The sequence below is a fragment of the Leuciscus leuciscus genome (genome assembly GCF_965113295.1).
Source record: "Leuciscus leuciscus genome assembly, chromosome: 5".
NCBI lineage: Eukaryota > Metazoa > Chordata > Actinopteri > Cypriniformes > Leuciscidae > Leuciscus > Leuciscus leuciscus.
Genome location: NC_138729.1, coordinates 4,981,256 through 5,008,066, shown reverse-complemented (window position 1 = coordinate 5,008,066; position 26,811 = coordinate 4,981,256). Strand labels below are relative to the sequence as shown.

Here is a 26,811-nt window from a genome sequence, read left to right as displayed (position 1 = left end):
AACTTCCTTTAGCATTTCTATTATGTTTTATGATGTTTCTAGCATATTACATATTAATTTTGGGGTAGATTGGACATTGCATGCCTGAGTTACAGCAAATTCCTATTTAATTGCAGTAATAGCATGCTTTAGCACTTAGCTAAGTGTTTGCTAGCATGTTTTAGCATGTTTCTAGTATGTTGTTAGCATGTTTAGCACTTGCTGGCACTTTTTTATATGTTATCAGGAGTTCACAACAGTGTTAAACATGTCACTTCCTGTTGCCAGTAGGCGGCGCTATGACTGTAACTGAATATGAGCATGGTCATGTGTTCAGGACAGAACGCTTATCAAACGTGTGAAGTTTGGGGTAGATTGGACATTGTATGCTTAAGTTACAACAACTTCCTTTAGCATTTCTAACATGCTTTAGAACTTAGCTATGTGTTGCTAGCATGTTTCTTGCATGTTACATATTAAGTTTGGGGCAGATTGGACATTCCATGCCTGTGTTACAGCAAATTCCTATTTAATTGCAGCAATAGCATGCTTTAGCACTTAGCTAAGTGTTTGCAAGCATGTTTTAGCATTTTTCTAGAATGTTGTTAGCATGTTTAACACTTGCTGGCACTTTTTTATATGTTATCAGGAGTCCACAACAGTGTTTAACATGTCACTTCCTGTTGCCAGCAGGTGGCGCTTTGATTGTAACTGAATATGAGCATTGTCATGTGTTCAAGACAGAACGCTTATCAAAAGTGTGAAGTTTGGCGCAGATTGGACATTGCCTTCTTGAGTAACAACAACATCCTGTTTCATTATATTAGCATGCTTTAACACTTAGCTTAGTATTGCTAGCATGTTTTAACATGTTTCTAGCATGTTTAGAAGTCAATGGTATATTTTTAACATGTTGCTAGAACGGCATCAACGTGTTAAACATGACACTTCCTGTTACCAGTAGGTGGCGCTATTACTATAACTGAATATTCTCATGTAGATGTGTTCAGGCCATGACTCTTATCAAACGTGTGAAGTTTGGGGCAGACTGGACATTCCGTGCCTGTGTTACAGCAAATTCCTATTTAATTGCAGTATTAGCATGCTTTAGCACTAAGCTAAGTGTTTGCTAGCATGTTTTAACATGTTTCTAGTATGTTGTTAGCATGTTTAGCACATGCTGGAACTTTTTTATATGTTATCAGGAGTCCACAACAGTGTTTAACATGTCACTTCCTGTTGCCAGCAGGTGGCGCTATGACTGTAACTGAATATGAGCATGGTCATGTGTTCAGGAAAGAACGCTTATCAAAAGTGTGAAGTTTGGCGCAGATTGGACATTGCCTTCTTGAGTAACAACAACATCCTGTTTCATTGAATTAACATGCTTTAGCACTTAGCTAAGTTTTGCTAGCATGTTTTAACATGTTTCTAGCATGTTTAGAAGTCAATGGCATTTTTAACATGTTGCTAGAACGGCATCAACGTGTTAAACATGACACTTCCTATCACCAGTAGGTGGCGCTATTACTATAACTGAATATTCTCATGTAGATGTGTTCAGGCCATGACTCTTATCAAACGTATGACGTTTGGGGCAGACTGGACATTCCGTGCCTGTGTTACAGCAAATTCCTATTAATTGCAGTATTAGCATGCTTTAGCACTAAGCTAAGTGTTTGCTAGCATGTTTTAACATGCTTCTAGTATGTTGTTAGCATGTTTAGCACATGCTGGAACTTTTTTATATGTTATTAGGAGTCCACAACAGTGTTTAACATGTCACTTCCTGTTGCCAGCAGGTGGCGCTATGACTGTAACTGAATATGAGCATGGTCATGTGTTCAGGACAGAACGCTTATCAAACGTGTGAAGTTTGGGGCAGATTGGACATTCCATGCCTGAGTTTCAGCATCTTCCTGTTTCATGGCGAAACATCGAAATTTGTCAGGCCGCCGAGGACCCGCCCTTCGACGAAAACTCAAGATCTTCGCAATTTAACGTCGCAAAGGCCTTAAGATTACACTCACCAAATTTGAAGATGATCAGATTAAAACTGTAGGAGGAGTTCGTTAAAGTACGAGGCATGAAAATGGCAAAAACTGCACAAAAATCTGAGAGGAAGTTGAAAATGGCTGACTTCCTGTTGTGTTTAGGGCTACGCTCCAAGAGACTTTTTTGTAGGTATTAGGTCCTTACATGTATGTACCGAATTTCATAAACGTACGTGGAACATAGCGGGAGGCGCACTCCGTTGAACTTTTATAGGTGGCGCTATCGAGCCATTTTGCCCCGCCCAATTCTGAAACCTATATCAGATGTAAATTTTCGCCAGTTCTGACGCGTGTGCAAAGTTTCGTGAGTTTTCGAGCATGTTTAGGCCCTCAAAAATGCGATTAAATGCGGAGAAGAATAATAATAATAATAATAATAAACAGAGCAATTCCAAGAGGGTCCTCACACCATCGGTGCTCGGGCCCTAAAAAAACACTGGGTTAAGTTGTTCATTTAAGTAAGAGAATGTTAGTAATTAAGAGAACTTCAAGAGGGAATAATCAGCATATGCAGTTAGTACACTTGCTAGGTGCTAAGTGCTTTAAATTAGCCATTTGGATACAGTGCAAATGATTTAATTGTAAGCATAATAAACAAAGCTAATTGTATTCTGTGCTTCATACAGACTTAATGATCATTAAAATGTATGCTGGTTATGAATATGAACCATTCATTTAAATATTAAAACTAGATGTGTGAAAGGCTACGGTTGAGGCAAGAACATCATTTTGGTGTCCAGAATCTATTTTGAGACTAATGTGAATCCGGAGTAAACTTTCAGGACATCCTAAAATTCTAATGCAGTCGTTTGTTGTAATCATGGCCCAGAAATCAGCAAAGTCTCATTTAGAGTTTTAGAAAATATCCCAACAATGTCTCAAACTGTCCTCAGATTTGCAAAGAAGATTTATGAACTCTTCCCAGACCAAATTATCTAAGCTCTACATTTGTTTTATAGCTGTATGTGTACAGCTGTATATATTTACTTTATGTCACATGACTCTTTTGGCTATTTCTCTTGATGAGTTCACACCAAGAACGATAACTATAAAGACAACAATAACTATATTAGCATTTTTGGCGTTCTTCTGTTTATTATAAGTTTTGTCGTCTGCCACTTTAAATGCTCATGCTCTTTAAAGCAGGATGGATTCTGATTGGCTTTCAATGTTTTAATCGTTCATAAGCTGGAAAAAATGGTTCTGAAAAAGATTCCAACGATATTGTTTCTCTGTGCCGTTATGATAATAAGCTGTGGTGTGATCGATGCTATTCTTTTACTTCAGAGCGATTTGTAGAACTATATATTTATTGTTATCGTTATAGTTATTATCATCCTATGTGTGAACGGGGCCTTAAATTGATCCTAATCCCACCCCACCCCCCCGCACCCCCACCCCCACACATTTCAATTTAAAGTACTACATTTTACCTTATTTTAGTTGACTATGTAGAAAGAAAGGGAAAAATATAAAGCTAAAATTAAACAAGAAAAAGCATTTATCCCCTATAAAGCACTAGTCTGACATAAAACGAAACATACCATAAGCCTCACAGAATTGGAAATCACTATACGGTCTTTAATAACAGCACATCCAAAGACCAGTGCACCATTTCCATCTCAACCCACACAAAAGCAGGCACTGCGCTAATTTCTCTCTTCAACTCTCTCTCTCTCTCCGTACCTTTCTGACTCACTCATACAGTAGGTCTGTTGGGACTGAGGTCATATAGTGTTTAGGAGGAGCATGCAAGGTGGGAGTCCATCTGAAGACAATGAGAGAGAGAGAGAAAAGTGATAGAACAGACTCCAGCTCGGGAGAGAAAAGCACCAGCCAACGTTACATAAAGCATTGGAAGTGTTCTGCCAGGAACACGACATGGGCAAACAGGCACATGCCGTCAGGAGCAGTGGGATGTGTCTCAACTCCATACACTGACTGCAGTTAGTTGACAAATCACATGTGAGCATTTATTAATGAAAGCTTTCCTTCTCGTTCTCCGGCTCCCACACATTTATATGTCCTTCCCTCTCTATAATTTAACGGATCGCTCTCACTTTATTCTCTCGTTTCCTTTTCTTGTCCTCCTCCTCCTCCTCCTCGTCCTCACGGACAGCATCACACGTCTGAAGCACCACAGCAGGGTCAGAAATTAACCAGGGCTCCAGGCCAAAATGACAGTGAAATTGACAAAAATGCCCCAGATATTTAATGTGTGTGTGTGTGTGTGTGTGTGTGTGTGTGTGTGTGTGTGTGTGTGTGTGTGTGTGTGTGTGTGTGTGTGTGTGTGTGTGTGTGTGTGTGTGTGTGTGTGTGTGTGTGTGCGTGCGTGCGTGCATGCTTGGGTCTGAACTGTTCTTTTTATATGTTATCAAACATCTGAAATATTTTCATAATATTCCATCAGGTTATTGAGTGCATGATAATGCAGACACTGAAGTGCCTTGTTGCTGTCAAATGTTTCTGAAGTGCTGTAGTAATACTCCCAATTACACCAAAACTTAAAGGGATAGTTCACCCAAAAATGTAAATTCTGTCATTATTTACTCGCCGTCATGTCGTTCCAAACCCGTAAGACTTTCGTTCATCTTCATAACACAAATGAAGATTTTTTTGATGAAATCTGAGAGATTTCTGTCCCTCCATTGACAGCTACGCAACTACCAATTTGACGCTAAAAAAAAATCATAAAGAGATCGTAAAACTAATCCATATGAATTGAGCAGTTTAGTCCAAATTTTCTGAAGACACTTTATATGATGAACAGATTGAATTTAGGCTTTTATTCACATACATTTTATTCACGCAGTTGTGGTAAATGGAAGCTCAAGCATGTTCGCTTGACGTGCAAGAACCAATGAGGTTCATTCTCGTGCTTAAAGCAGGTTCGGTTGAACATCTATTTATGTTCGCTGATTACAATCTAAATTAAATCTGTTCGTCATATAAAGCGATCAAGTCTCTTCAGAACATTTTGGACTAAACCGCTCAATTCATATGGATTAGTTTTACGATCTCTTTATGAACGTTTTGAAGCGTCAAAGTGGTAGTTGCGTAGCTGTCAATGGAGGGACAGAAATCTCTCAGATTTCATCAAAAAGATCTTCATTTGTGTTCAGAAAATTAACAGAAGTCTTGTGCGTTTGGAAATACATGAGGTTGAGTAGGCCTAATTAATGATAGAATTTTCATTTTTGGGTGAACTATCTCTTTAAAGCAGCGAGCCATTAAAATCTACAGTGCAAGTAGGCAGTGCACAGCACTTTTGCAGCTACTTTATTATTAGATGTTCATTTGAACCATCATAAGTGTTCAGACTGAGAATTTATTTCATTTGTTTGATACTAAATTAAGTGTTTGTATATGGTTAGACTAAGAATCAATGTCCTGATAAAAATGAAAGGGGGGGGAAAATAAAAAATAAAGTTAATTTCTGACACTGCACCACATTGAGCGCGAGCTGCAGTTTCAAACTCCGTTCACACGAGACGCGTTCTTGCGTTCCGCTGCGCTATTGTTTAATTGTTATTGGCTACAAATAGCCTACACACACGCTTAGATTGACCTCTTTGACAGTTTAGTAGTGGCGTTTTTCTATGGTTTTTTCTTCTTTCAGTGAGTCAGGTAAAAAGAAGTTTTAAAAAACGCGTCTCCGTTGCGTTGCGTCCAGTTTTTTTGAACGCGTCCATGCGCGCGCAAAAAAACGCGTAGTGAGGCAAGAGAGGGAATGCAAATACACGATGCTCCTATTAGAAACAGGCAGGAATTTGATTTTAAAATACGAGCTCGGATGAGAGAGAAAGTGAGAGCGTAAGATTAGACAAAAGAACAAAGAAGTGCTGAATCCATGAATATCGCTGGGAACGGAACACTCCCATAGGAGAACCAGCGAATAACGCTATAAACTTCGCGCGCGCACACCACAGATCCCAGCTTCTGGTCTCGTTCTGGTTGAGACGGAATGAATCGGCTTACCTTTGTGGTCACTATGCAGAGGCAGTCCATGGCAGAGAGAAGAAGACAGGTGGAGATGTATCCAAACCCCCGTTCCCCCCTCTCCCCTCTCTCCCTCCAGCTTCTCTCCTTCTCTCGTTCTCTCTCTCAGCGCCCGCCGTTCGCCCCGCTTTTCTTCAGCGTATCTCTTTTGACTGACTTCAGCATTGAGGAAAATAGAGTATGGAGGGAGGGGGGGAGAACGTAAAGAGGAAGGGGGTGGGACGGAGATAGAGAAAGAGAGAGAGAGCGAGAGAGAGAGGCTTCAGGATTTAGCAAACTAGGAAAGGACACGCGTTCGTATCGATGAGGGGTGAGACAAAAAAAGACTAGATGGAAGAGAGGATACGAGCTGATGAAAGGAGGTGGGCAGGGGAGGATGAGTACAGATACGTGAGGTGACGAAGAGGGGGAGAAAAGAAAGAGGGAACGGAGTCGGACTGAAGCGGCAGAAGATGAAGATGTAGAGAGAGAGAGGGAGCGCGCGCGCACGGAGGGAGGGGACGTAAAAAGATGGAAGGGGAGGTGAATATGTGTGTGTGTAGAGAGAAAATAAGAGAGTTAAAAAACGAGAAAAGCAGCAAATGTAATGTAGTTCATGAAAACGGAAGTTCAGGCTAAAAGATAACGAGGGTACTACTCTGGTTGTCATGGCGTTGCCTTGGCAACGCTGCAGAGTTGTTGCTGTGTAAATAGCCGGGTTGTTGTCACGTGGCCATTGCTTTTTAAGCGCAGTGGATTCAGTGAGCGTTCCAATGGAATACAAGCGTACTGCGTTCTTAAAGAGGTAGTATGCGAAACAGTGTGCAACGGTAAACGTATACTGTGCTCGCATGGAATCCGCATACACTGCAGATGCAGCTTGATGTATTGAACTATATCAGACTAGAACTGAAATAAAAATTATTACATTTATATATATATATATATATATATATATATATATATATATATATATATATATATATTAAAAACATGACAAAAAAAATTAATAGGCTACTTAATTAAAATGAAAACGGTAACATATATATATAAAAAATACATGCATTCTAAAAATTGTGAAAATCTAAAAAATCTAAATATTAATATAAAAACTAGAATCTTAAAGGTACTAAAATAGCATTGCCTACAATTCAATGACTGGAACTTCCATTTCTAGTGTGATGGCAATCGAAACTTCATTGAACAATGTTTAACATTATTAGACATTTGTTATGCAGAATTAAAATAAAACGTTATTTTCATGTTTACAACAAATTTGCCTATTTTTTTATAAAAAGTACATGCCTATTTTAAAAACACAACATAATTACTAAAACTAACTTAATATTTGTAGGAATTGGAATAAATGTTTAGCAGGTAATTTCGTGTTCACACAACAAATTGGCCTATTTTCTTTTTAAATAAAACTATATGCATATTTTAAAAACACAACAAAATTACTAAAAAAAAATGTAACTGACTTTAACTTTTTTAAGTATCAAAATGATATTAGAACAAAAAGTTATTAAGCACGTATATGTTCACACTACAAATTGGCCTATTTTTCTACTATAACATCGGTATGCATTTTCCCATCATGCATTAGCTATAGGATTATTTTTCTTTTGTTAAATCCTCTAGGTTGGGGTTGATTAGTCAGTGTGTGTATTTTGAATAAATGAACTGTTTCAAGCTTGCAGGTTTACATCTTTTTCTCAGCTACAGTAAGCTTTCAATGAGCAGCATAATTTATTGTCATTGGGCAGTTAATAGTTAAAAAGAACAGTGAAACTATCATATGATAACGCATTCTATATTAAAGAACATTTCTAAAGAAAGAAAAGGAATTAAAGAAGAATGAAAAGTTCAGTGTTTTGCAGCTCATCAGTGCCCTCTGCTGATGAGGGTCAATGGGCAAAAGAATCACATACTTCCCTACTATACTGTATAGTAGGTGAAAAACAGTGTGTGACAAGAGTAGTATGTCCAAATTCACAGTACTCATAAAAAGAGGCTAAAAGTACCTGGATGACCGACTACTTCCTGCATACGATGGACAATTTACTATCCCATGATGCCACGGGAGAGGATTTGTGAATGACAATGAACTGACTTCGGTATAGGTCACATGATAATGACAACTTGGCGAGTGTAGTAGGTCCAGATTACATTCTACATACGAAGAGTTCAGATGCAAAAGCCTCTAAGTGCCATCTGAAATTTTCTTCTAGAATTATCATTTTTATAAAGCTTGTATATTTAAGTTCAGTAATTTCACTTAAATTACAATTAATAGGTAATCTGCATTGCCATATAAGTGAAATTATTGAACTTAAATATACGAGCTTGATAAAAATGATAATTCTAGAAGAATATTTGCAATATTTGCATCTGAACTCTTCATACACAGACTCATACTATATAGAACATACTTTTTTTTTGGCGGTCGTGAAGTAATTAGCTACTTATTCAAAGGATGCGATTTCGGACGCAGACATTTGCTTAATTAACCGTGTAATGTGACTGTTCGTGTGACAAAAAGTCCATTGATTTATAAAAAATAAAATAAACACTATGTAGGCTGCATGCCGTTATGTGCAATACAGTTTTCCACTCAGTGTGCTTTGGTTATATACTGCATATTTTAGCAAAGGAGTTTGGCAGTTTTGCCATTGCAGAAATGGATTAATATGACAGTATGCTTTTCCTGAAAATACCCAATGTGAATGGGAGACAGCGTGAAAGAGACTATGCATTTTTTTTTTTTCTCTTAGAAATAAAAGACACGAGAAAACACAGAGAGAGGAGAGAATATGCGGCTATTTTTAGTGACACTGTCATCTTATTTGCTTGTTTCTATGCCTTTGTGTTAACACTTCAGTCTTTTCTCTGTATAAATTCCAGTGCTGACCAGCAAAGGGGAAGATGAGACCCATTAATGTCCATTTTATCAAAAAGCACAGTGAGTGTGTGAACAATTTATGTTGTGAACAATTTTGATTTTTTTTTTTTTTTTTTAAGTATCACTTTACCTTTAAGACCATGGACTGTACCATTAAAGTCAGCGAACGGGCATGTCAGAGCCTCAAAGCCTTTCAATGAGAATCTCCACCCAGCCAAGGGTTAATGCTGTCGCAATGAAGCTGTTGTCGATGATGCACACATTTACAACCACAGATAAAAACATTTGACAGAGAGAATCATTGTGTGAAGTGTTTGAACAGTGTGTAAACCAAACCATCTGTCTCTGCCATGCAGCACATGCCACTTGAGTTCCAGAAGTGGAAGAGTGTGTGTGCAGAGCTGACATGACTTTCATGCATGTTGCAGGAGCGCGCAATGTAAAATGTGTGTATGGAAGAGAATACTGTAGAAAACTGGCACTGTGCAAGGAGAGAGAGAGTGTGCATGCTTCCATTGGGTGTTGTTAAAACGGAAATAAGACACAGAGGAATGCTTTTATTGGTTGAGTCAAATTTGGCCTTTGAATGGATTGACATCTTCACACCTACATCACTGTTGCATAAGTGCATGTATGTGTCTGTTGAAATGCGTGGACGATGTGCACATACTCTTTTGCTTTATTGTGCATGTATGTGTGGTTGTACTGCATGCATTGGTGTGTGTGTGTGTGTGTGTGTGTGTGTGTGTGAGAGAGAGAGAGAGAGAGAGAGAGAGAGAGAGAGAGAGAGAGAGAGAGAGAGAGAGAGAGAGAGAGAGAGAGAGAGAGAGAATTGGAGTGGAACAGTGTAATTCTAAAATGAGTTTTAATATGTGAGGTTTTCCATAAAAGGAGAGTTGCCCATAGCAAGCTTGTCATCACAAAATTACATTCACATACATATCTGCAGTCAGAAATGTGTGTTCACACATCACTGTGCTGTAGACAGAAGCTAATCATCAGATTCACACAAAAGCATTTTATTATAGTCTAAATGCATGCATCTTAAGCAACATGTTCAAATTGGTTACATTTTGCAATATAAATTTTAGACATTAATGTTACAATCATGAATGTGATACAATATTTGATATGTAAAATAGCCAGATAAAGGAATTTCCTCATCGTCTTACACAAACACCTCGTTTATTTTGTCAAATTGCTCCATCTTGTGGTCGTTTCAGTGGAACAGATTTGTAATTTGACTATTTTCAGCAATATTACGTACAGTAAAAATATTGTGAAATGCCACTGCTCAGTCTGCAATGATTGAGTCATCGGGCAGCAAATTAAACTTTTACCTATGACACATATTCAAGAAAGTTCAAGATATTCTCCATCGAGCCTCATTCAGGACATTTTTGTCATTGCAGTACACATTTGTAAAACATTTATTAATCCTTTTTTTTTTTTTTATTCTAATGACTCGGGTCTGATATACAAATGGTATCCTCAAAGGAATCTTTACAAAATTAATTGATAAAAAAAAAAAAAACATCTCGTAATAATAAACGATTGTTGGCTCTGGTTGCTCAGCGCTAAGAAAAGTAGCAGGAACCACGTGACAAATCCATCGCTGCAGTGTTTCAACTGCCGTCTGGATGATAATTTAATTACACCTGAATAATGACACTGATATGCATTAATGAACATTGAATAAAAAAATAATAATACACTATAAACACTTAAAATTATTATTGAGATAATAGAAGTAGACCCATTACAGATAGCATCAGGACCACTAGTCGAAGTAGAGTCGTGTTCCACAAGTATATGGAGTTATGGCTTTGGCATAATGCGCCATTTTATCTCATACAATTTTGAACTTTTGAATTTTAAAAGCGAATTTCCATAATGATCAACTAGGAAAACATGTTTAGGTCTTGAATACATTTTTATAAGAAAACACACACAGCCCAGCATTACAAATACATGTTATTTTGTAGTTTATTTTTCAATTTCGTCGAGTCCTTTGAATCAAAAGGACCCTTTTCAGAGATACACCAACTTTACATTTGCACATCAAAATACAAATGTGGGAGACAAATTTGTTCTCTCGTTTTAGTGCAAACTTTTAAATATGAATAAAACCAACAACAACAAGGTTACCTCAGTGGTGACAAGAACTCTGGACAAACAATTTACAAAATGTACATCAGTTTGTTAAACTTTTTAACAGTTGGAGAATCAGAACAGAACTTTTTATTAGAGACATTGGATCAGTAAACACTTTGTCGTAGCAAATCAGCTAACCTGCAGCTTCAAAACTTTCAAGGACGAAATATGATCCTGTTATAAAATTGAGCTATTGGCTTTTGTTACTAAGAAGTGGCGGCCATGTCTGTCTGTAAAGCGGCTGATGAGAGACAGATGTCAAACGCTTCCTATGATAATAACCATGTTTTGCGCAGAACTAAAAGTAAATATTAAGTACATGACAGCAACAACAAAAGAGCAAAAATCGGAAAACTGAACATTTGTAACACGCTTCTTTCCTTTTGAGGAAAAAAAATGCGAACTTAACCTCCAAATATTTTAATTCTTAGATGGTCAGTTGTGCGTAGACAAGAGTTGCTCAAAAATTTACATTTTTGGGAATTTCATTTCAAATGAAAAACAAATGGTGTTTTAACAGGATTTACTTGGGATTTGATTTAATTGAATTTAACTTTGTGCTTCTTCGCATGACCGTCATCCTTTATGAGAGGTCATCTTGCTTGAATAGGGAAAAACCGATATGTGGCTATAATTCTACAGTAGAGTCCTTGGAGGGAATTTTTTTGTTGAGATTTTCCTTTGTTTTTGGAAGGAGAAAATAAAAATCTTATTCAGCACCAATGAGATTCCATTTAAGAGTTCAAAATATTGAATGTCTCATCTCAATTTTAAAGAAAATGCTTAAAGTTCCATTGACTCGTTTTCAAAATGCTGGTTGTTTTCAAATTCTTCAAATTTGTGGATTTCAAAGTCAAAGTTGGCGGTCAAACTGGTGGTGTCACTTTTGAGGCGACGGTCCTTTGTGAAAAATGTAGATTGGTCTCTGAAAGCCTAAGGGAAATAAAATAAAATAAATCAATTAATATGACATACAGCACAATATCATAGGTAGCAATTGCAAGTCATTTCAAAGCTCTGACCTCTAGAGTAATTCTGTGGAGTTCCGATGAGCTCATAGCTGGAGAAGCCCACATCAGCAGTCAGGTAGGAGGAGAAGTGGTCCGGTTTTAACCGGATGCCATGGTAATTCTTACAGATGTCCTCCTGAGAAAAATCAAACAACAATTTGACTAAACAACATGTGCTCAACTTTAAGATGTCCTAAAATTACATTTCTAAAACGGACCATTTCAGTGTTAAATTCCATGAGTCATGCTCAAAACATCTCAGTTGAATTCTGTATTATTTTGTAACTTTTCTTACAAACCATTAACCTACAATCAACAACACTGAACACTGGTGTCTTATATTGTGGTTGCATTTGTTTCATAAAAACAACGTTTTGAGGTAAATTCACTTCACAACCATAATCATTTCTAGCTCAAGTTTGTCTTAGTGTGATATATTTGTCTCAGCTGTAAGATTTGATAAATTCTGTGGACATGGTTTTAGTTTAGCTGTGGCCCTGACCTGGAAAAAACTATGTTTGTCATTTAAAGATATGGAGAATTTCCCAAATTGATTATTGCAACTCAAAGTTATTTGGAGATCGTGGTCTACATTTAGTTAATAATGTTGCTACAGGGCTTTTAAAGGAATAGTTCACACAAAAATTTACATTTTGTCATTATTTACACGTTGTTCCAAACCTGTGTGAGTTTCTTTCTTCTATTGAACTCAAAAGGATATATTTTAAAGAATGTTGGTAACCAGAGAGTTGATGGCACCCATTGACTTCCATAGTATTTTTTTTCCTACTATGGAAGTCAATGGGTGCAGTCAACTATCTGGTTACCAACATTCTTTAAAATATCTTCTTTTGTGTTCAACAGAAGAAAGAAACTCATACAGGTTTGGAACAACTTGACAGTGAGTAAGTAATGAGTGAACTATCCCTTTAAGAGTTTAGATGATTTGGCACCACATTCCATAAACGATCTTCTCTCGGCCTCTCATGTCATCAAATACCATTTTTGTCTGTTCCAAAGTCAAGTTTAAAATGTTTTGATCCATAATGCATAAAAACACCCCAAAATTCAAGATAAAACGGCAAAAAAGTGCCCCTGTATGACTTACTTTTTTACTACATTATAGTTAAGCAATATCATAAAAGCAAGAGAGGCATTTCTCTTGAATATCAGCATGATTGCAAATGTGATACTGATTTCATACATCAGATCAACAAACAAGTTAATACTATACGGAGTATATTGCCAGTTTTTGCCTCAATTCACAATGAAATTAGTTCAAAACAAACCCACAGGAGAACCGTTGCATGTCTCACAGTGAGCAAACACACTCAGTGGGGTGTTGATGCTGAATAGCCAATAGGCAAATAGGCATTTTTAAATGAATCAAGTGAGTGAATGATTCAATGACCTATTCATAAATGAAACGATTAGCCGTTTTGAACGAATCTGTTGAGTGAATGATTTAGTGACTCATGAAAACACCTACTGGCAAGTTTTATTTTGAAAAATCTCTTTTTTCCTATTGTTTCACATCTCTATATTCAAAACATCATATTTTTAGAAGTTAATCTCATAACATTATTTATGCAACTGTAATTACAGTTTAAATGCATCACAGATCTACCCTGGAAATCCAAAGTTCTCGCGAGAGCACAAGTTGAATTTGCTCAGCGAGTTTACTCTGGCGTCGAGTAATGATGCTCATTAAATATGCCCTTGTATCCGAGCTGCACCAATCACATCGGGTTATCTGATATAGGCGGGTCAGAGGCGAGATGACGACAGCGCTGTGACGTCGAAGTCATTAGTAAACATTGCAAGATGGCTATGGATGAACACCAGTTGTTTGAAACTGCTTTGGCCGCTACAATGAACGAGTTAGACTTGGCTTTTTATCTAAAAGAGGAACAGAAGACGGCGCTCGAATCGTTCCTTTGCAAGAAGGGCATTTTTGCTGTTTTGTCGACCGGATACGGCAAGAGTCTAATCTACCAGTTAGCTCCGCTGGTAGCTAAGCGTATGGGGCTTATTGTTGTGATTGGTCGTAGTGTTATCCAATTGCGTGCAGTGAGATTTTCAAATGCATGCTTGGTGCCGCCCCTCGAGCTGGCCGATTTTCATTAGTCGATGCCAGACCATTAATCTTTCAGATTTGGTCTGAATTTCCAGGATATCACAGATCATTCCTCCAAACCAGGGGTGCCCAACCCTGCTCCTGCCGATCGACTGTCTTGCACAGTTCATCTCCAACCCTAATCATACCCACCTGAAGCAACCAATTAAGGTCTTCAGGATCACTTGAAAATTAAAGGCAGGTGTGTTTGATTAGGGTTGGAGATGAACTGTGCAGGACAGTCGATCGGCAGGAGCAGGATTGGGCACCCCTGCTCTAAACAAAATCTGATCACAAGTGGTCATGGGATAAACATTTGAGAACGGCAGGTTTGAAAAACTGACGTTTTGACAAAAAAAAGGTGTCTTACAGTGAGCTTCTTTCTCTTGCTGTAGGAGCTCCAGGGTTGAGGCTCCAAAATGAAGAGTCCTCCTGGCCGCAAGTGATTGTATATCCTGTGGAAGAGCCGCTTGAGTCCAGCATCACCCCAGTTCAAGTGGACCCATTTTGTCACACTCAAACATAGAATCACGTCATACTCTTCCTTTTGTATCTTCACCAACATATCACTTTCCAGCACATAGTTTCCCTGTGTAGGTTAGACAGACAGAGTATTATGAAACCGGATAGACAAACAGTAGTATTTTAATACAAATACACATTTTAAAAGTTACTGTACACCTATTTCCTTCCCTTGAAAATTATTTTGTAAGTTGTTCTGAGGGATTTTCACCTCCAAATCTCTATGATACTCTCTCAAATCTCTAGATGTGGCTCGGGTCACTCCATCATTGTAAGTCTATAAGTTTGTTTTTTTAACAAGGTAAGGGCTTAATGTACTTGGGATGAGTATGCAATAGCAAATACACACAGCCAAGCAGAACCTGGCGACAGACCAAAGACCTAGATCATCAGATGCCAGTTTATCTTTAGCTATGCAACAACAACTAGTTCACGTGTGTCTAACAGCACTTGAGCTTGAACGATTAAAATAAAATCTTGACACAATTGTGTGATTTAAACGGGACAGGAGGCTTTATAAAATTCAGGTAAACAGCTAAAACTACTATGAATGACAGCATTGCATGCATCTGTCATTCACTGCATTGCATTCACTACTCAACTGGTAGCATTTACTGCTGCCAAGTTCAGTCTATGCCATTGTGTTTAAGTGCGTTCTAGGTGAAGAGTGCATGTTTAATGCATCAATATATGGTATTTTGTACATTTCAAGTAATCACATTTACTTATATGGAACTTTATACTGTACAGATTGTTTCAAAGCAGCTTGATAGTGATAAACTGGGAAATAACAGCGTTAATATTGCAAAATTCCATTATTCAGCTCAATTTTTATTCAATTTTACACTGTGTATATTGAAGGAGACATCAAACATACTTGATACAGCATTTATAGATGGAGCTTTAGAGCAAAACTTACCAGTCAAGTAAACATGAATTCTAACTCAAATGAAAATCAGCAAAAACAGAAATTAAGTTTTTCAGTCTTACCTTGACAAAGGTCACATTAGCAGGGAAATCTCCAGGAGGGAGACTGTTTGTGTCTGTCTCAGGCAAAGGGGGGCCAGCTATGGGTCCTCTTGAGATCCGGAGCGAGACAGGGAATGAATGCTTCCCATCAGGGAGACTTACCAATGCTCCATCTTCCATTTTCCCACTCCTTCCTCGCTGATCAGCCTCTGTGGATCCGCCTTTCTCTTCTCGACCAACTTCCATTCCATCCCCGACCATGCATTTGTTCACTTTATCCGCATGCTTTGTTTTTTTCCCATCCCCATCCTCTTTCACAACAAAACTCTCTTTGTCTGTCTCCTTCCCCTGACTCTTTTCTTCCACCAAACCCTCTTCCATCCTCTCCCTCCCTTCCTCTCGATCCCTCTCCCCATTTTCCCCGGAACGTCGGGCCTGCTGCGTGTGGAGCTCAGAGAGATAGTGCCGTATATTCTGCCGAGCGGCGTGTATCAATGCTCCATCAATATCCAGGCCCACGATCCGTGCCGGACGCCAATTTTTGGCGATGGACAGCGTCAGGTGACCGGTGTTGCAGCCCAGATCCAACACAGCCTTCCCTCGGAACCACTCGGGATTGAACACACGCATGCGAGGATCCTCGCTCAGACCTGGGTTCCGATAACCATAGTATTTATTATAGTTGCCGAACTGAAATTTCTTTTTCGGCTGGTTGCTGTTGTACGGTGGCCTCCAATGGCTCGGATTTTGCTGTGGTCTTTCTGCTGCTCCGGTACGAGAGCCCATTGCTGCTGGGGTATGAAAAGCCTGAGAAGGCCTTCCAGATCTCTGAGTCTGACCCCAACTTTTCACCTCATTTGCACTGTCTGCGTTCTCCAATCTGCCGCCGGCACGCCTGCGTTTGCGCTGCCTGTTTGATGGAGCATTGGTGGGGTTTGTAGATGGAGGTGCAGTTGAGGTGTCAATGGCGCTCTCCTTCACCTCACCGCCATTTGTGGTTAAACTGGGCTTATCCGAACACTTAGCCTCAAGAGTCGAGTCCGATAACGTCTGGTCCTCAGGAACAAGGGTGTTCACCACACTTGAACACCTTTGTTGAACCCCCGAGTGCAACTGTGTCAAGGGAAGCGTTGTTTTTCCATCATCTTGTACGGTTGCACAGCCGTTAGACTCGAGTAAATCGATCTGTGTCACTCCTTCACCAAAACCTTTCCCACACCCTCCAGTGCTTGCTCCATGGTGCTTGTTTCGATGTCTTCGCCTGCCTCCGCTACTTTTTAAGGGAGAAGTCAACTGACTTCTATCTCCTGCACTAAGGCAATTGAGATTGAGGGGGTCTGTGATATCTCTGGGTATCAGGATCTCTACAGGGTCTCTGTTTTTGGCAGGCAATGGCGAGGACTTGGGTGTCTCTGCATTAAGAGCCCGGTTCACCTCTTCATCCAGAAGGCTGTTAAGGTTGAGTGGGTCAAAAATGTTCCCGCCCAGCAGGAAATTGGTTGGCAGGACGGACTCGCTATCTGAGTTGGCACGCCGTCGTCGTTTACCATAACCAGGGTGTTTGAATCCAGAACTCATAGTGTTGCGCCGCTTATTGACTTTCTGCTGTTGAGGTTTTGGCTGCTGGGTGCCATTTTGGGTTTGTGTAGACGATTCGACCCCAACATCCCCACTATCACTCACAGCATTGTTGTCTGTGGCATTGGTTTTCTCTCGGTGCTCCACTAATGCATCACTTCTTGCCTTTTCACCACCCTCTTTGCTGAGGTTTATAACTGTGGTCTTGTCGGATGGATGGAGATCGTCAATGCTGGTAGCATTTCTAGTAAGTTCTGAGTGCTGTTGGGAAGTGGGGTCTGTTTGCCCCTCACAGGATAAAACAGTTCCTTTGTCAAATGACATCTCTATCATTTTTCAGGCTGAAGCTGGAGGAGACATGGATCTGAAATGAAAGCACAAAGCAATCATTCACAAATCCATGTGCACATGCAATAATTCAAAAAAAATAACTACCATACATACTCTGCAAAAAAATAACTACCATACAAAATTCTGTCATTAATTACTCGCCCTCATGTCGTTCCAAACCCGTAAGACTTTCGTTCATCTCCAGAACACAAATTAAGATCTTTTTGATGAAATCTGAGAGCTTTCTCTTCCTCCATTGACAGCTACACAACTACCAAAAAAGTTCATAAAGAGATCATAAAACTAATCAATGTGAATAGAGCAGATTAGTCAAAATTTTCTGAAGAGACTCACAAATAAACATTGATCAGTGAACATAAACAGAAGCTCAAATGTGCTGTGTAATCAAGCGGACGTGTTTGAGCTTCAGTTGACCACAACTGATGTGTGAGTTGATAAATGTTTATATCAGAATAAAAGCCTAAATTCAATCATCTCTTTAGAAAATTGGACTAAACCGCTCAATTCATATGGATTAGTTTTACGATCTCTTTATGAACGTTTTGAACCATCAAAGTGGTAGTTGCGTAGCTGTCGATGGAGGGACAGAAAGCTCACAGATTTCATCAAAAAATATCTTCATTTGTTTTCTGAAAATTAACAAAAGTCTTAAGGGTTTGGAACGACATGAGGGTGAGTAATTAATGACGGAATTTTCGTTTTTGGGTGAACTTTCCCTTAAATGATATTGGTTTGTTGATGTTGGGCAAATTAAGCAGTTATCCAAATTTAACATTTTGGTTTATATCTATTTGCTATCATGTAATTTTACTTGTATATCAAAAAGCAAATATAGAAAACACAGTAAATCCTAATAAAAATTCTTTTTCAGGATTCCAAAAGAGCTAAAAAAAATAAAATAAAAATACAGTAAATCCTAATAAAAATTCTTTTTCAGGATTCCAAAAGAGCTAAAAAAAATAAAATAAAAATAATAAAAAATTATATATATATATATATATATATATATATATATATATATATATATATTTTTTTTTTTTTTTTAAGAGTTTCTGATTATGATCCCCGATAAGATAAATATAATAAAATATATATTTTTGTAACTATTCAGCAGCAACGTTTTTTCAACACAAGTAAAGTTCTGATAAGGATGACAACAAAACCTTAAGAACGGGCTGATGGGTTATTATAACAGAAGTTAAATAGAAGAATCCTTTTTACAACTTAAAATTATAAAACTATATATTCTAATTTTTTTTTTTTTTTTGCATAAAATACGCATAAAGCTTAACGTTACCTGACGAAACACCTGTTAAACTGATGTCAGCTCCTGACAACATCTGTCAAGTGTGCATAAAGAAAGTAAACGTTCAAGTTAGGTCAACGTTGGCAAAACGTCCACCCACCTTCAGTGTCAGCGAGTTCGCCTCCTCTCGTCTCGACACTGCTGTTATTACTGATTCTGTGTCTAAACTCCGCCTCCGAGCGTCATTTATGAATAATACAGAGCACAGTAAAATCAACACGAAAAAACAGAAGAGAAAAAAAGGAAAAGATACCTAAACAGGATCAGTACTGTGTTCAGCACACAGCCCCGGGGCTCTAACTCTCTCCGCCCTCTCTTAAAGGTACACAGCCCAATGCCTGCCTCCCTCTCCAGCGGACGAAAGAAAAACCCACAACAGCTTGGTCAGTGTAAGCGACAGCTGTCCGTGCACATCCCGCACTGAAAACACCAGTGCATTAATACACACAGCTGTCCGCTGACGTCAGATTCAGATTCAAAACAATACGGTCAGAGGACACACCCCTTAAAAATAAAGCTTATATACGAACGAACCCCATTTTAGAATATCAGAAAAGCTGTGTGGAGTTACTGATCACAATGGTAGTTTTCTAAACCCCTAACTGTTCGGCTAAATCACTCGGCTGAACTTACTAATGAGCTGCAGAATCACACTGAGAGAAACGGGGCTTTCGGTGCTTTATATATTTCGAACGCCTGATGACGTCGCGAATTGGCAGGTAAAGCAGCCAATAGCGCACCGATTTTCCGGAAGCGTTCGTTTCACTGTCCAATCATTGAATGTAGAGGGGCGGGATTAGCCTAGATTATTCTTTATAGGTGCCCTAGGTATGTGCCTGCGCATAAAAGTCAACTTTATTAAACGGACATCGTGAATTGGGCCGCGACCTCGTTAAACTTCCCGTATATGACGCATGTTTCACTTTATTCCATTACAATAAGACGGTGGTTTTGTTCGTAAGTGTTTTTGGCTGTTGTTTACACGTTTACACTCTGCACACTTCCTCACAGGCAAGCAACAAGACGCCCTGGTAGCTTTTCTATCCAGCATGCAAGGAAACGACATTTTGACTGACAGTATCCTAAAATACACATTCTGCAACTGATGACTGATTATTTATATAGTATTTACTTCCGTGGTTGCTTGCTATTTTAAGATACAAGCAGAAGCATTTGGTTCCCGCCCCCGCGTGTGGTTGCTGTGCATGGCGTTCCGATCGAGCCACTGGGATTTGTAGTCCCAGCACACCCCTACTCGTGCACATTTGCGTATTATTCAAAGGCACAGATCTAAGTGCAATACATATAGATTAAAAATACACTCCTATAGCTGTTTTAACAATTCATAGTTCACAGGCAGTTTACCCTGTTCAAGTAAAAGCTGTGAGAGTGGAGTATGAATGAACTTGGACATATGACATAAAGTCATATGTCCATAAAATGCCATAAATGCCATAAAGTCAGGGCCATAGGCAGGGTCTTATAATCACAGAGGTCCCAAATTTGAAGGGGGATCAGGGGCTCCCAGAGAAATTTGTATTTCTCTCATATACATAGGCCTATGTGCATTTAAAGACGTTTGAAGGCCAAACAATTGGTTAACAAAGCTTTAAAACATGTCAGTGGGCAGTAGATTATTTGTCAATCCCTGCTCTCTTCATTGTCTCCATCACTCTTTCTTTTTCTCTCAGTCTCCATATCTTGCCCCGTCTCTTCCCCTCCTAAAGCTGTGCTTTGATTGATTAGTCATTTTTATTTTTAGTAAATATTAAGGTCAACTGATGTTTTATGAATCATTTTCTCAGATATAAGTTAATTTAAGACTACCAAGAAAGCTAGGTATCTAAGTTTATTAAGTTCATTCACAATATGCACATTCAGATCATAGGATGAAAACTGTTTTGTTAATGTTTCTTGTCCCCTGACATTGTTAGCGCGACTATAATTATTACATTACATGAATGCTACGTAAATTATAGGCCGATATTTCAATTCAAAATGGCGAAATTAGACAAAAGTTTATTAGTTTGCCTGATTATTTTTTGTTGGTCGTTTCACATTTCAACAGCTATCAAATATGGACTGTTTAGCTGCTTACATCTTGCACTTTATGACCGCTAAAAACTGAAGGGTCGCACAAGAATTGGCGCTCAGCAGATACTTTGATGTGATTGGTTGGTCATCTCAAATATTTTGACATTGATGAGCGATGACAGGCCGCAGACTCATTTACACGACAACAATATGCTTAAAACTGTGAAGTTTTTCCTTTTGAGTTTTCCCTGTGACGCCATTGTCAAAACAATCACCGTGAAAAGGACTACAGATGCTGTATTCTGCTGCCCGGCCGTTAGATGGCGATGAAACACTATGGACTGAACACGTAATAGGCATTTGTGCATGACGTTTGTGCATGACGTCATCGTTTTCAGAGAGTCACGTTTTTGTTGTTTACACGGAGAACAAAAATGTGCATTTTGAAATCCGTTTTCAAAAGTTTGAGTTTTCACACACCCAAAATGCTGTTGTCGTGTAAATGACACATAAAAAGTTTAAATTTTTTAGTTGAAAACGGTGTCGTGCAAACAGCCCCTCAGAGGCAGCTCAAACCACACCATTTTCAACTAAAAACGTAAAACTTTGTATGTGTTTTGGCCGTTCGTCTAAACAACAAAGTTTTGTGTGGCTGAAAACGCAAACTTTTTTTGCAAAGTGCAAGTCTCAGATTATTAATTTGGTATTTTTATATACAGTGCTGAACTCATTTAAATCCATTAAACTACAACACTTTTTGGCCTAAAGGTGTCAAACCACCTGTAAATTACTCAGAATATTATTCTCTGTAATACATAAGGCTTGTTTATCTGATTATTGATCAGATATTTTTTATAAGGTTTATTTTTCAGATTATTAATCTGGTCTTTTTATATATACAGTACTAAACCCATTTAAATCCATAAACTACAACACCGTTTGGCCTAAAGGCATCAAACCTACTGTAAATTACTCAGAGTTGTATTCTCTATAAAGCACAAAGCTAATAGATTTAAATGGGTTTAGTACTATTATATAAAAAAATACCAGATCAATAATCTGAAAAATAAACCTTATAAAAATACAAAATTAATCATCTGAAAAATATAAGCCTTAAAAAAAAATATCAGATGAATAATCAAGAAAACAAGCCTTGTGCCTTACAGAGAATAATATTCTGAGTAATGTACATGTGGTTTGATACCTTTAGGCCAAACAGTGTTGTAGTTTAATAGATTTACACTTACAGTATTGCATACATTTAAATTTCAGAAATGATTATAAAATATAAAGCTACTTCCAAAAACAGAGTCTTGAGGAATAAAAGGGACATTTTTCTGAACATTTCACTATTGGTTTGATATCATAATGTCATATAGTTAAATTGTTTAATTGATTTATAGGGCTAATTAATAGGCTATATATTTTATTTGTTGAAATTAAGCCTTGTGCAATGTAAAGGACATTTGTTTATGCATTTCTAAGTTGGTTTGGGCGGAAAACATGAAATGCGCAGAGTTTAATGGGTATAAAATCGAATGTCTAATGAATGTCAAACGTTAAAGGTGCAGTGAGTAAATTAGTGATGGGAAACCGATAATTAATTAATTAAGATTCATTTGTGCCAATGAGACCACAACTCGTGTCATGTGTAGCCTGGTCAACGGATTCACATATTGATCAATAATATAAAATATAGCCTTCAAGTAGGGTATGTGTGATCATAATTATAGGAATTGTAATTGAAAAAATATTTTTGGCTGTTCTGTTTTAAATATATATATAAATTATATTATAGGGAAGTGTAGTGTTAAATCATTTAAATAATTCCTCCTCCATAATCATTTCCATTTTTATGCATCAGATGATGCATCAAACCATCTGTCCCGACCTTCCGATACTGCATGACGATTGAAGCTTCAAAGCGAAAAGATGTCGTCGCCTGAGACAGCAGAGAGTAGCCAGTTAAAGGGGTGGTATAATGTCCCTTTTTACAATATGTAAAATAAGTCTCTGTTGTCCCCAGAGTGTGTATGTGAAGTTGTAGCACAAAATACTAGATAATTTTGCAGAAAATGCAGATAATTTTTTACAGCATGTTAAAATTGTCCCATTTTGAGGGTCAGTAAAAACGCGTCGTTTCGTGTGTGTCCCTTTAAATGCAAATGAGCTGCTGCTCCCGGCACAGAGGGCGGAGCTGTTGTAAGATGCCTACAGAGTGACATGATATTGCATTTGTGTTACGTACTGTATTGTGTGTGAAGAGACGGATGCGACAGCTTGAGCAGACTCACAAATGTGCTCTACCACAACAACTCTTCCTCTTCTCAACATGGACTGCGTGTTCCCGGGGGCGGGGTTATGTAAATTTTAGGGTTGGTGATGTCACTAACCCAGGAGGAATGTCGTGTAGTCTCTACCAGCCGTTTGTTGTAGTCCTTAAAAAACTATTTATTTAAAAGCAAATATCTTCCTTTGCTTTTAACTTTGAGCATGTAACTTTGCAGATGTTGTTTATGCTGAAACAGCAACATTACACACTAACTAAAGTTAGAAAAGTGAAATCATAATCAACCACCCCTTTAAAGGTGCATAATTGTGTAATATTTAGCAGGATCTGTTGACAGAAATGCAATATCATACATAACTATAATGTTTTCAGTGGAGTATAAAGATCTTACTTAATGAACCGTTTTGTTTTTATTAAAAAGAAGCTAGCTAAAGTCAGCGAATAAAACACTGACACAATGATGAACAAGTAACAATAATATTCACAATAAACACATTGTTTCACTGAATAATTAAGTAAACCTAATTTCTTAATTTATCTTTGTAAAGAAACCTCATTGCTTAACTGGCTCCTCTCTGCTGTCTTTTCCTGTTGGCCACCGTAACTTCTGTTGTTATTGCGAAAATTATTGTCACTTGTTCATCATTGTGTCAGTGTTTTATTCGCTGACTTTAGCTAGCTTATTTCAGAGCCATAGAGAGAGAGAGTTGCGACACTCTTTGATGTCGCCGCTATGGCTGTCACGTGGTTCATGTAAGCCCCAATAGTTCCAAAACGTACGCTGGCTGTCATGTTCTTCTATGGGACAGACAGCAGCGATTGCATTATTGAACGGTAAATATAAAATAAAACACACACCCAAGTACTTTTTCAGCTGTTATTGCATTATTGCATTTTGATAATGTCAGTTTTGCATTTGGAGATAAGTTTTAGGCTATATTTTTGGAGGGAAAAGCTTAGTGTTCATGTTCGCATGGGTAGTAGCACTGGCTTTAGCGGCTCTAACTTAACTTTTCCATATCATTCATCTGATGATGGACGTCTCATGATATTTATTTTAGCACAACTGGGCTGTATTAGGCTATTGATTCCCGTGATTTTGCTTATAAATTTTGATTCAGCCATTAGCCTACCTTCGTGATCACGCAAGAGGTCTGCCGTGGCGGTCCGTTCAGAATTCGCTTAGAAGCTAGCTCACTTCTTCTGATGAAAGTGGCCACCCCCAGGACCACAACGTGAAACATGATCATGTTAAGACTAAGAATATTATTTTAAGATTAAGGCCATACACATTATCAAAACTATAACAGATTAAAAACGAATTTAAGCATGGCTGATACAAATGAAGGTTTTCAAATAAAATATTTTTTATTAAACAATGACAGACAACAAAAATGTGTGCTTGTGTGTGTGAACAAGAAAAACAAACAGGTGATCCATGAAACAGACAGGACTGGTGATGGCCATAACAATCCTAAAGGTCCAGCATTGTTCTCACAAGCCGCTTCACTCAAGACAATAATAACATAATGAAAAGTTAGTATATCCCAAAAAATGTTATTAAATAAAAGTTGCTATAAAGGTGGTAGCGATTCATTACCGAACTCTTAGCTGACGAAGTCGCGCTAGCTAACTAACGTTAGCTAGCAGGCAGTGCTTGAAAATTGGTTGAAACAACCAACATAAAATATAAATAATTACGCTGTGCATGTACAAATGAAGACCAGTATAAGCATCGCAAAGGGCCTCTGATACAATATAGACAGTTGACAATTCAAAAGAGGTCGATATTTCGGCAACTTAACTCTGGAACAACTCGACGCGCAGCAATGTAAGTGAATGGTGTCCAACGCCCACATGACAGTGTTTGGAACTATTCCGATCTTCATATCCCGGAAGTAGGCGGTTAAAAGCGCCGCCATTATTTACAACGGAGGTCTATGGGAGTGTCGCAACTCTCTCTCTCTATGGCTCTGGCTTATTTGCATGAAGAACAACATAACGACGAAATGCGTTTGTCCGTTTAGGGCCACCGTAGAAACATGTAGGCGCATTTCAATGTAAGGGGACCCGCCGTGTGTAGATAGAAATGGCTCATTCTAAGGTAATAAAAACATAACGGTTCATTAAGTAAGATCTTTATACACCACTGAAAACATAGTTATGTTTATGATATGGCATTTCTGTCAACAGATCCTCCTAAATATTACACAATGCAATATTAAACTACAGTGCCATGCTCACTCCAAAGTCCACACTACAGGGCTCTGCCCTTACAAGGGAGTAGGGAATAGGGATGCTCACTTCCGTTTGGAATTTGCCATGTATCTGGCTACGAACATAAGTAGGCTAATATATCACGTGAGGCGTAAAACGATTCTAGTATTGTGTAATGTTACAATTGTTGCAGCATTTAATCGTTTTCGAGGGTTAGATGTTAGACCAGAGGTCAAAGTCCCGGTTTTTTGGAGTCCTGTCCCAGGGAATGTTCGCATTTTACAGCACGTTCAAACCAAAATGCAAAATACAGAGCAAAGAGCCCGACTTAGATCAGACTGCTGTGTCAGAACAGTTGTGTAGTAGTGATCATTTTTCACCACCAGAGGGAGCTGTGCGAGCTACAATGATTACTTGGTTGAGCTCTACTTCAAGACCATGTAGACATTCAACTCTTTAGCAAATAATTGTATCTCTACGTCTTTTTATATCAATAGCCTACATTGGAGAGACTCAATATACAAATGAAATTCAGCCATAAACACCTTCAGACAAGGTTTAGAATTATTTATTTTATGATTATGAAATTTACCAAATAAAATCATAAGAGTCATCATAAAATTAACAGAGGCATTTTTTATTCAAAATAGGCTATATAATCACATCTTTGGTAAAATCATCAAAGCAATAATAATCTTCCCAGAATTTTTTGGAATGGTAGGCTAACATTAAAAAAAAAGGATGCTAAATGACAAAATGAGCTATTTTAATCACACTGTAAAAAAAAAATTACATCCCCAAGTCAAAAATTTCTAGTGACTGATAACATCTAAATTTTTCAATTAGTCTGACGTATTATTTCTCATTGAGCCAATGTTAACAGACTATTGCAACAAGAATTGCACTTGGGCCAATAAAAAAATGTAGATGTGACCATGCAGTCACTAGAAAATTTTGACTTGGAGAGGTTAGACATTTTTTACAGTGCAATATCCATACATTTAGATAAAGTATAGCTAATTACTAACATAAATATTATGAAGAACTTTGAACATTTTACTGTTAATGTCCACCCCATTTAGGCCAAATGAAGTACGGTTTCAATTGTTGTAAATAATCGTATCCCTTAAAACTCATCTTTGATCACCAAAATGACACATTTAAATGTTTTTTCCTATGAAAAAAATTATTCATGCCTAAAAGCTTGGATCCTTGCTTCATTTACATTTCACAATTACATTTGCATGATGTGTGCTTAGTGCTCAAAATGAGTCTAAAAGGCAAAAGAAGCCGATTAGGGATGGTGGAGGTCCATTTACAATAAGCACAAACATAAAATAACATAAAAAAA

General features: G+C 38.0%; 2 protein-coding genes and 1 long non-coding RNA gene across 7 annotated transcripts in view; 1 reads left to right on the top strand and 2 right to left on the bottom strand.

Annotated features, from left to right (window-relative positions):
• Positions 1 to 6,493, bottom strand: part of dlg4a (discs, large homolog 4a) — a 187,008-nt gene extending 180,515 nt beyond the window's left edge. Inside the window, exon 1 of one of the 3 annotated variants that reach the window (XM_082170942.1) lies at positions 6,012 to 6,493. In XM_082170942.1, coding sequence (XP_082027068.1) covers positions 6,012 to 6,041 — 30 coding nt within the window. In that variant the 5' untranslated portion in view covers positions 6,042 to 6,493. Of the gene's footprint in view, positions 1 to 3,719; positions 3,809 to 6,011 lie in introns of those variants that run through there. The other 2 variants (XM_082170945.1, XM_082170946.1) reach the window with 2 other exon arrangements.
• A 4,381-nt stretch (positions 6,494 to 10,874) lies between these two features.
• mepcea (methylphosphate capping enzyme a) lies at positions 10,875 to 19,582 on the bottom strand. 3 transcript variants are annotated; one of them, XM_082170954.1, is made up of 6 exons: positions 19,173 to 19,582; positions 18,911 to 18,953; positions 15,706 to 17,626; positions 14,564 to 14,782; positions 12,090 to 12,213; positions 10,875 to 12,000 (listed from the first exon to the last, which is right to left on the bottom strand). In XM_082170954.1, the coding sequence occupies exons 3-6, from the start codon at positions 17,593 to 17,595 to the stop codon at positions 11,948 to 11,950; spliced, it is 2,286 nt and encodes a 761-aa protein (XP_082027080.1). In that variant the 5' UTR covers positions 17,596 to 17,626; positions 18,911 to 18,953; positions 19,173 to 19,582; the 3' UTR covers positions 10,875 to 11,947. The 3 variants fall into 3 exon arrangements, with proteins under 3 accessions (XP_082027080.1, XP_082027078.1, XP_082027079.1); XM_082170952.1 differs by lacking the exon at positions 18,911 to 18,953 and having other exon boundaries at positions 19,020 to 19,582; XM_082170953.1 differs by lacking the exon at positions 18,911 to 18,953.
• LOC309499668 lies at positions 12,220 to 13,134 on the top strand. Its single transcript, XR_014206315.1, has 2 exons — positions 12,220 to 12,760; positions 12,808 to 13,134. It is a non-coding gene; the product is annotated as an uncharacterized lncRNA (long non-coding RNA).
• Positions 19,583 to 26,811: the final 7,229 nt, after the last annotated feature.